The 12538-nt window shown below is 51.2% G+C and overlaps 1 protein-coding gene across 2 annotated transcripts in view; it reads right to left on the bottom strand.

Moving 5' to 3' along the window:
• Window positions 1–584: 584 nt before the first annotated feature.
• PTPRN (protein tyrosine phosphatase receptor type N) overlaps window positions 585–12538 on the bottom strand; it is a 155230-nt gene continuing 143276 nt past the window's right edge. For both annotated transcript variants that reach the window (XM_072122376.1, XM_072122377.1), the window contains 4 exons: window positions 12061–12114; window positions 4493–4557; window positions 4274–4347; window positions 585–2342 (listed from right to left, as the gene is read on the bottom strand). In XM_072122376.1, the coding sequence (XP_071978477.1) occupies window positions 2271–2342; window positions 4274–4347; window positions 4493–4557; window positions 12061–12114 (265 nt within the window). In that variant the 3' untranslated portion in view covers window positions 585–2270. The remainder of the gene's footprint in view (window positions 2343–4273; window positions 4348–4492; window positions 4558–12060; window positions 12115–12538) is intronic.

Here is a 12538-nt window from a genome sequence, read left to right as displayed (position 1 = left end):
AATCTGTCAAACTAACCCACACTTAATAAACATATCTTTGAAAACTGCTATTAAAAAACAGAACAACTATCCCTATATTGTTCCTCCACAGTCCATTCGTAAAAATGACTCGCCTCCTATGCAAATGAGCCAGATCGTCGGCATTTCTCTGAGCTGAATCACGCTGATTCGCTAAAAAGAGATTAAGTCCCTTATAGATGGTGAGTCAACTTAAGGACAGACTGTGGAGCAATGTGCATGGGGAGGAACAATATAGGGATAGTTGTACTGATGTATAATAGCAGTTTTCATGGTTAAATGACTGTTTCCCTTTAAGCTAAATGGAATATAAATCTGTATGCAGTGCTCCCCCTGGTGGTGGCCGCAGATAGGTCTGCTGATAATATTCTAGCAAGCAGGAGAGGATTCCATAGTAGGTTTGCCATTGAGATGTGAGGTCCCTGGGATTAGGTGATGTCATCCTGGTACCAATGCAAAATGCCCAGGTATATGCCCAGGTATATGCTGGTCTCTCTGCAGGGCTGGTGCCATCCTTTATGCCGCCCTTGGACCCCTTTTAAAGAATTAAAGACCCGCGACAACAGTTGCATTTGCACAAACAAAACACAATTACTTTATTCACATCAATATACAAAATTAAAGTCTATTATATTTCTCTAGAAATGATTCTTTTCTGGTTTTTTTATTATTTTTTTTGGGCGATGATTTATGATGTATTATATGAGATAGAAAACAAGATGAGAGAGGTGAGCGGGCGGGGCGGTGAGCGGGGGCTACCTCGTCTCTAACGTGCCACCCCCATGCCAATCCCCAGCGGAGAATGCAGCATATTCAGATACAGAGAACAGAACGGAGAACGGGGAGGATCGGGCGTCACATGGGCTGGACACCCGCACCTACCCGCAGCCAACAATTTGGGTTCCCGTCTTAAATCCCTTTATGTTTCAATGGAAAGCCCTTGCTTGCTGTCAGTGAATAGAAACATGTATAGGAAATTACAATGCTTTCTCTGTTATAATTCTAGAGATTCTTGTTGCAGGATATTGATCATGTGGTCCTACGTATTTTCACAGTTGTGTCAGCCTAGACAATCCTCCGAAACTGGATACAACTGTAACAAACTCTCAGCTGTGAGTAAGTGTGTACAGGTTTTCAGCCTTGGATTGGTTGTAAACAACATTCTCTATGAGATACAGCTCTGAAACTCTAGTCCCATCTAATCTGCACTGATACATTGTAACAAAATTAGAACAGGGGAGAGATTTGTGCTGCTGATGTTTACAGCTCACAGAGGATTGTCTGGACTGGATACAACAGTGACAAACCCTCAGCTGTGAGAAGTTTATTAAGAATGGAGCTTAATTTATGGACCAGACAAAGGCAGAAATACATCACATCAATCTTCCATCTGGATAGTTTGTTACAGTGTATCGGTAAAGTCCAGAGGATTGTCTACACTGGATACACTTGTAACAAACTTTCAGTTCTAAGTCTTTACTTGTCTTCAACCTCAGACTGTGAACTACATGTATGAAACTCCAGGCTGACAGTTTGTTACAGTGTATAATTGTAGGACCTTTGTGTCACAGAAGACTGTCTAAACTGGATACAACTGTGACAAACCCTCAGCTGTGAGAAATATATGTCCTGTCCAGGATTTCAGTCTTTCTATGTTATTAATGTTTCCATTCACAGACGGCAAACAGAGGTGGAACCATTGAATCAAACTGTATATTAAGAACTTTTCAGCACCCAATGTTTCAGCTTTTGATTTGTCATTATCAAGAGTACGGGAGCCCGGGCGCTATAATATAATATAGTATAGGTCACATGACTCCACTAATCCAATTAGATGTCAGTATGTGACCTTAAAGGGATGTTGTATAATATAAGATGATGGGTGGAGTAGTATAACTCCCAGGGATTGGCCGTGCTCAGGTCACTGTAATAGACAGGTAGGTGCTGGCTATAAGAGTCATTCAGGGATTTGCCCCCAGGGGGCGCTGGAGACTAAGAACCAATTTGCTGCTGGGAGACATGAAGAGACTGGACTACACAGTAATGAGGTACTAGCAGCTCAGGGGTGCAGCAGGGGGACGAGGTAGCAGATTAGGCAGAAGCTTGGATAGGCTGGAGGGGCGTGGAAGGGCAGCCGTGGCCCCGGGCATGATGAGCAGAGAGAACACCGAATGGGTAGTTGAGTGCGGATCAAGCTGCCATCTCCGTAAGGCGGGTCCGGGTCATAACACCGAGAGGGAACCTTGGGCGTCTCACTGGGGCAGAGCCTTAAGAATCGCATTCACTTCCTCGGCCACGGCTGTCAGCGCAAACTCAAACTGATCCTAGAAGCAAAGGAAAACTGTCAGCAAGACCATCTACACTGAAGGGAAACTGTCAGCAAGACCATCTACACTGAAGGGAAACTGTCAGCAAGACCATCTACACTGAAGGAAAACTGTCAGCAAGACCATCTACACTGAAGGGAAACTGTCAGCAAGACCATCTACACTGAAGGGAAACTGTCAGCAAGACCATCTACACTGAAGGGAAACTGTCAGCAAGACCATCTACACTGAAGGGAAACTGTCAGCAAGACCATCTACACTGAAGGAAAACTGTCAGCAAGACCATCTACACTGAAGGGAAACTGTCAGCAAGACCATCTACACTGAAGGGAAACTGTCAGCAAGACCATCTACACTGAAGGAAAACTGTCAGCAAGACCATCTACACTGAAGGGAAACTGTCAGCAAGACCATCTACACTGAAGGGAAACTGTCAGCAAGACCATCTACACTGAAGGGAAACTGTCAGCAAGACCATCTACACTGAAGGGAAACTGTCAGCAAGACCATCTACACTGAAGGGAAACTGTCAGCAAGACCATCTACACTGAAGGGAAACTGTCAGCAAGACCATCTACACTGAAGGAAAACTGTCAGCAAGACCATCTACACTGAAGGAAAACTGTCAGCAAGACCATCTACACTGAAGGGAAACTGTCAGCAAGACCATCTACACTGAAGGGAAACTGTCAGCAAGACCATCTACACTGAAGGGAAACTGTCAGCAAGACCATCTACACTGAAGGGAAACTGTCAGCAAGACCATCTACACTGAAGGGAAACTGTCAGCAAGACCATCTACACTGAAGGGAAACTGTCAGCAAGGCCATCTACACTGAAGGGAAACTGTCAGCAAGACCATCTACACTGAAGGAAAACTGTCAGCAAGACCATCTACACTGAAGGGAAACTGTCAGCAAGACCATCTACACTGAAGGAAAACTGTCAGCAAGACCATCTACACTGAAGGGAAACTGTCAGCAAGACCATCTACACTGAAGGGAAACTGTCAGCAAGACCATCTACACTGAAGGGAAACTGTCAGCAGGTGTCACCATGTAGACTACAGCCAGTGCTATGTATTGTCCCTGGAGAGATGTGTAATCACACATTTGTTTATGTTCTTAGTAGCAGCAGGACTGTGATATCTGGATGTATACTCCAGGATTATAGCTTCTCCAAGTGCACTGGGGGCGTGTCCTCACACTGCTGTGCTCATAGCTCTCTGTAGCAAGGGTTAGGTATTATCCTCGGAGAGATGTGTCATCACACCATTGTGCATGTTGTTAGTAGCAGCAGAACAGTGAAATACGGATTTATATTTCACGATTGGAGTTTCTCCAGGTGCACTGAAGTCCCCACACTGCTGTTCTCTGTACTCCTTGCAATACCAAGCTCCACAGCATCTCCCTTCTGAGAAAACAATGTAGTATCCAACCATAAGCCTCTTATAACCTTTACACCGAGTGGAGAGTCTGTGGAGGATTTCATTGCAGTGAGCTAGGAGCACAGCAGTGTGAGGAGACCCCTCCCAGAGCACTTGGACAAGGAGCACTCTAGGTACATCGAGGCTGATTTACTGATCAGAAGGCTCATGGTTTTACAGTGTAGCAAAACTGCATGAATCAAGATAGTGGTGGAAGAAATCAGACCAATGAATCTATGTGCTATATGTAGTGCAGGGTTTGAGGAGGCGGGGCATGACACAGGGATTCGGTAGCCCCTCCCACAGACCTATATAAGAGAAGTATGAGAAATGACCGGCTACACGATAAATAATGTGCAGCTATCACAATCAGCCGTGACATGATGTGCACCCGGTCCTGTGTAGGTCTATGTAGATGCCTCCTTACAGACCCCTCTCGGAGACTTTTGGGCGGCTGCTCAGCACCGCTCACATCTGATTGGCTGAGGATATCATGCTATACCTTAGTTCGCACCATCCCTGGCCTCTGGTCCCGGACATGTTCTAGTGAGGCAGCGATATCGATCTCCTTAACTCCTGCAAGATAAATACACAACACAAGCTGAATGCTGGAGGATGTGCTGTAATGCACTGATCCACCCTTAGGGGCGCTGTGGGGAAAGTGAGCAGGAAGTACTGTGTGTTTTCTAGTGAAAGGCTCATGTATTTGATGTTGTCTCACCTTTAGCCATGCGATTCAGAACCATGTCTATGAGGATGTAGGTCCCTGCCCTCCCAGCTCCGTCACTACAAGAAAAAAATATGAATTAAACTATAAAGTTCTTCATCAATACTTATTATACTTGTAATCTACAGGGTGTAGAGGAGTAGTGCTGGTGGGTCTGTACAGGGTGTAGCAGAGCAGTGCTGTAGGGTCTGTACAGGGTGTAGCAGAGCAGTGCTGTAGGGTCTGTACAGGGTGTAGCAGAGCAGTGCTGGTGGGTCTGTACAGGGTGTAGCAGAGCAGTGCTGTAGCGTCTGTACAGGGTGTAGCAGAGCGGTGCTGTAGCGTCTGTACAGGGTGTAGCAGAGCAGTGCTGTAGGGTCTGTACAGGGTGTAGCAGAGCAGTGCTGTAGGGTCTGTACAGGGTGTAGCAGAGCGGTGCTGTAGCATCTGTACAGGGTGTAGCAGAGCAGTGCTGTAGCATCTGTATAGGGTGTAGCAGAGCGGTGCTGTAGCCTCTGTACAGGGTGTAGCAGAGCAGTGCTGTAGGGTCTGTACAGGGTGTAGCAGAGCGGTGCTGTAGCCTCTGTACAGGGTGTAGCAGAGCAGTGCTGTAGTGTCTGTACAGGGTGTAGCAGAGCAGTGCTGTAGGGTCTGTACAGGGTGTAGCAGAGCAGTGCTGTAGGGTCTGTACAGGGTGTAGCAGAGCAGTGCTGTAGTGTCTGTACAGGGTGTAGTAGTGCAGTGCTTTAGTGTCTGTACAGGGTGTAGCAGAGCAGTGCTGTAGCCTCTGTACAGGGTGTAGCAGAGCAGTGCTGTAGTGTCTGTACAGGGTGTAGCAGAGCGGTGCTGTAGGGTCTGTACAGGGTGTAGCAGAGCGGTGCTATAATGTCTGTACACGGTGTAGCAGAGCAGTGCTGTAGGGTCTGTACAGGGTGTAGCAGAGCGGTGCTATAACGTCTGTAAAGGGTGTAGTAGAGCGGTGCTGTAGGGTCTGTACAGGGTGTAGCAGAGCGGTGCTGTAGGGTCTGTACAGGGTGTAGCAGAGCAGTGCTATGTCTGTACACGGTGTAGCAGAGTGGTGCTGTAGCGTCTGTACACGGTGTAGCAGAGCGGTGCTGTAGTGTCAGTGTAGGGTGTAGCAGAGCGGTGCTATAACGTCTGTACAGGGTGTAGCAGAGCGGTGCTGTAGCATCTGTACAGGGTGTAGCAGAGCAGTGCTGTAGCGTCTGTACAGGGTGTAGCAGAGCGGTGCTATGTCTGTACACGGTGTAGCAGAGCGGTGCTGTAGTGTCAGTGTAGGGTGTAGCAGAGCGGTGCTATAACGTCTGTAAAGGGTGTAGCAGAGTGGTGCTGTAGGGTCTGTACAGGGTGTAGCAGAGCAGTGCTGTAGGGTCTGTACAGGGTGTAGCAGAGCGGTGCTGTAGGGTCTGTACAGGGTGTATCAGAGCAGTGCTGTAGCGTCTGTACAGGGTGTAGCAGAGCGGTGCTGTAGGATATGTACAGGGTGTAGCAGAGCGGTGCTGTAGGGTCTGTACAGGGTGTAGCAGAGCGGTGCTGTAGCATCTGTACAGGGTGTAGCAGAGGGGTGCTGTAGGGTCTGTACAGGGTGTAGCAGAGCGGTGCTGTAGGGTCTGTACAGGGTGTAGCAGAGCAGTGCTGTAGTGTCTGTACAGGGTGTAGCAGAGCAGTGCTGTAGGGTCTGTACAGGGTGTAGCAGAGCAGTGCTGTAATATCTGTACAGGGTGTAGCAGAGCAGTGCTGTAATATCTGTACAGGGTGTAGCAGAGCAGTGCTGTAGGGTCTGTACAGGGTGTAGCAGAGCAGTGCTGTAGGGTCAGTGCACGGTGTAACAGAGCGGTGCTGTAGGGTCTGTACAGGGTGTAGCAGAGCAGTGCTGTAGGGTCTGTACAGGGTGTAGCAGAGCAGTGCTGTAGGGTCTGTACAGGGTGTAGCAGAGCAGTGCTGTAGTGTCTGTACATGGTGTAGCAGAGCAGTGCTGTAGGGTCTGTACAGGGTGTAGCAGAGCGGTGCTGTAGTATCTGTACAGGGTGTAGCAGAGCGGTGCTGTAGGATCTGTACAGGGTGTAGCAGAGCGGTGCTGTAGCATCTGTATAGGGTGTAGCAGAGCGGTGCTGTAGCATCTGTACAGGGTGTAGCAGAGCAGTGCTGTAGTGTCTGTACTGAGTGTAGTAGTGCAGTGCTGTAGCGTCTGTACAGGGTGTAGCAGAGCGGTGCTGTAGGGTCTGTACAGGGTGTAGCAGAGCAGTGCTGTAGGGTCTGTACAGGGTGTAGCAGAGCAGTGCTGTAGGGTCTGTACAGGGTGTAGCAGAGCAGTGCTGTAGTGTCTGTACAGGGTGTAGCAGAGCAGTGCTGTAGGGTCTGTACAGGGTGTAGCAGAGCGGTGCTGTAGTATCTGTACAGGGTGTAGCAGAGCAGTGCTGTAGGGTCTGTACAGGGTGTAGCAGTGCTGTAGCATCTGTACAGGGTGTAGCAGAGCAGTGCTGTAGGGTCTGTACAGGGTGTAGCAGAGCGGTGCTGTAGGATCTGTACAGGGTGTAGCAGAGCGGTGCTGTAGCATCTGTATAGGGTGTAGCAGAGCGGTGCTGTAGCATCTGTACAGGGTGTAGCAGAGCAGTGCTGTAGTGTCTGTACTGAGTGTAGTAGTGCAGTGCTGTAGCGTCTGTACACGGTGTAGCAGAGCGGTGCTATAACGTCTGTAAAGGGTGTAGCAGAGCGGTGCTGTAGCATCTGTACAGGGTGTAGCAGAGCAGTGCTGTAGCGTCTGTGCAGGGTGTAGCAGAGCAGTGCTGTAGTGTCTGTACTGAGTGTAGTAGTGCAGTGCTGTAGCGTCTGTGCAGGGTGTAGCAGAGCAGTGCTGTAGTGTCTGTACTGAGTGTAGTAGTGCAGTGCTGTAGCGTCTGTACAGGGTGTAGCAGAGCAGTGCTGTAGGGTCTGTATAGGGTGTAGCAGAGCGGTGCTATAACGTCTGTAAAGGGTGTAGCAGAGCGGTGCTGTAGCATCTGTACAGGGTGTAGCAGAGCAGTGCTGTAGCGTCTGTGCAGGGTGTAGCAGAGCAGTGCTGTAGTGTCTGTACTGAGTGTAGTAGTGCAGTGCTGTAGTGTCTGTACAAGGTGTAGCAGAGGGGTGCTATAACGTCTGTAAAGGGTGTAGCAGAGCGGTGCTGAAGGGTCTGTACAGGGTGTAGCAGAGCAGTGCTGTAGCATCTGTACAGGGTGTAGCAGAGCAGTGCTGTAGCATCTGTACAGGGTGTAGCAGAGCAGTGCTGTAGTGTCTGTACAGGGTGTAGCAGAGCAGTGCTGTAGTGCCTGTACAAGGTGTAGCAGAGCAGTGCTGTAGTGCCTGTGGGTAGGGTCTGTACTGGGTGTAGCAGAGCGGTGCTGTAGTGTCTGTGGGTAGGGTCTGTACTGGGTGTAGCAGAGCGGTGCTGTAGTGTCTGTGCAGGGTGTAGCAGAGCGGTGCTGTAGTGTCAGTACACGGTGTAGCAGAGCAGTGCTGTAGTGTCTGTACAAGGTGTAGCAGAGCAGTGCTGTAGTGTCTGTACAGGGTGTAGCAGAGCAGTGCTGTAGTGTCTTTACAGGGTGTAGCAGAGCAGTGCTGTAGGGTCTGTACAGGGTGTAGCAGAGCAGTGCTGTAGCGTTTGTACAGGGTGTAGCAGAGCAGTGCTGTAGCGTCTGTACAGGGTGTAGCAGAGCAGTGCTGTAGGGTCTGTACAGGGTGTAGCAGAGCAGTGCTGTAGTGTCAGTGCAGGGTGTAGCAGAGCGGTGCTGTAGCCTCTGTACAGGGTGTAGCAGAGCAGTGCTGTAGTGTCAGTGCAGGGTGTAGCAGAGCAGTGCTGTAGCGTCTGTACAGGGTGTAGCAGAGCAGTGCTGTAGGGTCTGTACAGGGTGTAGCAGAGCAGTGCTGTAGGGTCTGTACAGGGTGTAGCAGAGCAGTGCTGTAGGGTCTGTACAGGGTGTAGCAGAGCAGTGCTGTAGGGTCTGTACAGGGTGTAGCAGAGCAGTGCTGTAGTGTCTGTACAGGGTGTAGCAGAGCATTGCTGTAGGGTCTGTACAGGGTGTAGCAGAGCAGTGCTGTAGTGTCTGTACAGGGTGTAGCAGAGCAGTGCTGTAGGGTCTCTACAGGGTGTAGCAGAGCGGTGCTGTAGGGTCTGTACAGGGTGTAGCAGAGCGGTGCTGTAGGGTCTGTACAGGGTGTAGCAGAGCAGTGCTGTAGTGTCTGTACAGGGTGTAGCAGAGCAGTGCTGTAGGGTCTCTACAGGGTGTAGCAGAGCGGTGCTGTAGGGTCTGTACAGGGTGTAGCAGAGCGGTGCTGTAGGGTCTGTACAGGGTGTAGCAGAGCGGTGCTGTAGCCTCTGTACAGGGTGTAGCATAGCAGTGCTGTAGGGTCTGTACAGGGTGTAGCAGAGCGGTGCTGTAGAGTAGGTGCAGGGTGTAGCAGAGCAGTGCTGTAGGGTCTGTACAGGGTGTAGCAGAGCAGTGCTGTAGGGTCTGTACAGGGTGTAGCAGAGCAGTGCTGTAGGGTCTGTACAGGGTGTAGCAGAGCGGTGCTGTAGAGTAGGTGCAGGGTGTAGCAGAGCAGTGCTGTAGGGTCTGTACAGGGTGTAGCAGAGCGGTGCTGTAGGGTCTGTAAGGGAATAGCAGAGCAGTGCTGTAGGGTCTGTACAGGGTGTAGCAGAGCGGTGCTGTAGAGTAGGTGCAGGGTGTAGCAGAGCGGTGCTGTAGGGTCTGTACAGGGTGTAGCGGAGCGGTGCTGTAGAGTAGGTGCAGGGTGTAGCAGAGCGGTGCTGTAGGGTCTGTACAGGGTGTAGCAGAGCAGTGCTATAGTGTCTGTACAGGGTGTAGCAGAGCATTGCTGTAGTGTCTGTACAGGGTGTAGCAGAGCAGTGCTGTAGGGTCTGTACAGGGTGTAGCAGAGCAGTGCTGTAGCGTCTGTACAGGGTGTAGCAGAGCAGTGCTGTAGTGTCAGTGCAGGGTGTAGCAGAGCAGTGCTGTAGGGTCTGTAAGGGAATAGCAGAGCGGTGCTGTAGGGTCTGTACAGGGTGTAGCAGAGCGGTGCTGTAGAGTAGGTGCAGGGTGTAGCAGAGCAGTGCTGTAGGGTCTGTACAGGGTGTAGCAGAGCGGTGCTGTAGAGTAGGTGCAGGGTGTAGCAGAGCAGTGCTGTAGGGTCTGTACAGGGTGTAGCAGAGCAGTGCTGTAGTATCTGTACAGGGTGTAGCAGAGCAGTGCTGTAGTGTCAGTGCAGGGTGTAGCAGAGCGGTGCTGTAGCCTCTGTACAGGGTGTAGCAGAGCAGTGCTGTAGGGTCTGTACAGGGCGTAGCAGAGCAGTGCTGTAGTGTCAGTGTAGGGTGTAGCAGAGCAGTGCTGTAGCGTCTGTACAGGGTGTAGCAGAGCAGTGCTGTAGGGTCTGTACAGGGTGTAGCAGAGCGGTGCTGTAGAGTAGGTGCAGGGTGTAGCAGAGCAGTGCTGTAGGGTCTGTACAGGGTGTAGCAGAGCGGTGCTGTAGTGTCAGTGCAGGGTGTAGCAGAGCAGTGCTGTAGGGTCTGTACAGGGTGTAGCAGAGCGGTGCTGTAGCCTCTGTACAGGGTGTAGCAGAGCAGTGCTGTAGTGTCTGTACAGGGTGTAGCAGAGCAGTGCTGTAGGGTCTGTACAGGGTGTAGCAGAGCGGTGCTGTAGTGTCTGTACTGAGTGTAGTAGTGCAGTGCTGTAGGGTCTGTACAGGGTGTAGCAGAGCAGTGCTGTAGGGTCTGTACAGGGTGTAGCAGAGCGGTGCTGTAGGGTCTGTACAGGGTGTAGAAGAGCGGTGCTGTAGGGTCTGTACAGGGTGTAGCAGAGCAGTGCTGTAGGGTCTGTACAGGGTGTAGCAGAGCGGTGCTGTAGGGTCTGTACAGGGTGTAGCAGAGCAGTGCTGTAGGGTCGGTACAGGGTGTAGCAGAGCGGTGCTGTAGTATCTGTACAGGGTGTAGCAGAGCAGTGCTGTAGGGTCTGTACAGGGTGTAGCAGAGCAGTGCTGTAGTATCTGTACAGGGTGTAGCAGAGCAGTGCTGTAGGGTCTGTACAGGGTGTAGCAGAGCAGTGCTGTAGGGTCGGTACAGGGTGTAGCAGAGCGGTGCTGTAGTGTCTGTACAGGGTGTAGCAGAGCAGTGCTGTAGGGTCTGTACAGGGTGTAGCAGAGCAGTGCTGTAGGGTCTGTACAGGGTGTAGCAGAGCAGTGCTGTAGGGTCTGTACATGGTGTAGCAGAGCAGTGCTGTAGTGTCAGTGCAGGGTGTAGCAGAGCAGTTCTGTAGGGTCTGTACAGGGTGTAGCAGAGCAGTGCTGTAGGGTCTGTACAGGGTGTAGCAGAGCAGTGCTGTAGTGTCTGTACAGGGTGTAGCAGAGCAGTGCTGTAGGGTCTGTACAGGGTGTAGCAGAGCGGTGCTGTAGTGTCAGTGCAGGGTGTAGCAGAGCAGTGCTGTAGGGTCTGTACAGGGTGTAGCAGAGCGGTGCTGTAGCCTCTGTACAGGGTGTAGCAGAGCAGTGCTGTAGTGTCTGTACAGGGTGTAGCAGAGCAGTGCTGTAGGGTCTGTACAGGGTGTAGCAGAGCGGTGCTGTAGTGTCTGTACTGAGTGTAGTAGTGCAGTGCTGTAGGGTCTGTACAGGGTGTAGCAGAGCAGTGCTGTAGGGTCTGTACAGGGTGTAGCAGAGCGGTGCTGTAGGGTCTGTACAGGGTGTAGCAGAGCGGTGCTGTAGGGTCTGTACAGGGTGTAGCAGAGCAGTGCTGTAGGGTCTGTACAGGGTGTAGCAGAGCGGTGCTGTAGGGTCTTACAGGGTGTAGCAGAGCAGTGCTGTAGGGTCGGTACAGGGTGTAGCAGAGCGGTGCTGTAGTATCTGTACAGGGTGTAGCAGAGCAGTGCTGTAGGGTCTGTACAGGGTGTAGCAGAGCAGTGCTGTAGTATCTGTACAGGGTGTAGCAGAGCAGTGCTGTAGGGTCTGTACAGGGTGTAGCAGAGCAGTGCTGTAGGGTCGGTACAGGGTGTAGCAGAGCGGTGCTGTAGTGTCTGTACAGGGTGTAGCAGAGCAGTGCTGTAGGGTCTGTACAGGGTGTAGCAGAGCAGTGCTGTAGGGTCTGTACAGGGTGTAGCAGAGCAGTGCTGTAGGGTCTGTACAGGGTGTAGCAGAGCAGTGCTGTAGTGTCTGTACAGGGTGTAGCAGAGCGGTGCTGTAGCGTCTGTACAGGGTGTAGCAGAGCGGTGCTGTAGGGTCTGTACAGGGTGTAGCAGAGCAGTGCTGTAGAGTAGGTGCAGGGTGTAGCAGAGCAGTGCTGTAGGGTCTGTAAGGGAATAGCAGAGCAGTGCTGTAGTGTCAGTGCAGGGTGTAGCAGAGCAGTGCTGTAGGGTCTGTAAGGGAATAGCAGAGCGGTGCTGTAGTGTCAGTGCAGGGTGTAGCAGAGCAGTGCTGTAGGGTCTGTACAGGGTGTAGCAGAGCGGTGCTGTAGAGTAGGTGCAGGGTGTAGCAGAGCAGTGCTGTAGTGTCAGTGCAGGGTGTAGCAGAGCAGAGTAGTGCTGTATATGTGAACGTGCTGTTACCTGCAGTGCACAATAATGGGGCAGGATCGTCCTCGGAAAGACTTATTCACCTTCCTGGAACACAAGAGAAGACGTTCACATCAGTAATGATCAGTATTTTATTACCCTCCCCCCTATTTCCCATAAAGTGGTTTAATCCTTTGTATAGTTCCACCACTTCACTGGCACAATCCATGGAGGCGGGTGGGGGAGGAGGTTTCTAGAGTTCTCCCCCTGCTGGCGGAAGCGCGTCTCACCTGCTCATGATCACTTTTGTGACTATGCAACTGAGACCAAAATTACAAGCTGCAAATCACAAAAATGACAGGAGCAGCCGAGAGATCCCAGGAGGAGGACCGGGAGGAGAGGCCGCCATCACACACAGAAAGACACCCCCGTGGGACAGAAATGGTTAACATAAGAGTCACAACACAGCCACAACTTTCAGATTCTATTCCTCACTATTCTCAAGATCTCTGCTTGCTGACAGCGGATGAAA

Source organism: Engystomops pustulosus, chromosome 8 (genome assembly GCF_040894005.1).
Source record: "Engystomops pustulosus chromosome 8, aEngPut4.maternal, whole genome shotgun sequence".
NCBI classification, from domain to species: domain Eukaryota; kingdom Metazoa; phylum Chordata; class Amphibia; order Anura; family Leptodactylidae; genus Engystomops; species Engystomops pustulosus.
Note: the sequence above shows the minus strand (reverse complement) of the source record. Positions and strands in the feature narration are given on the sequence as shown.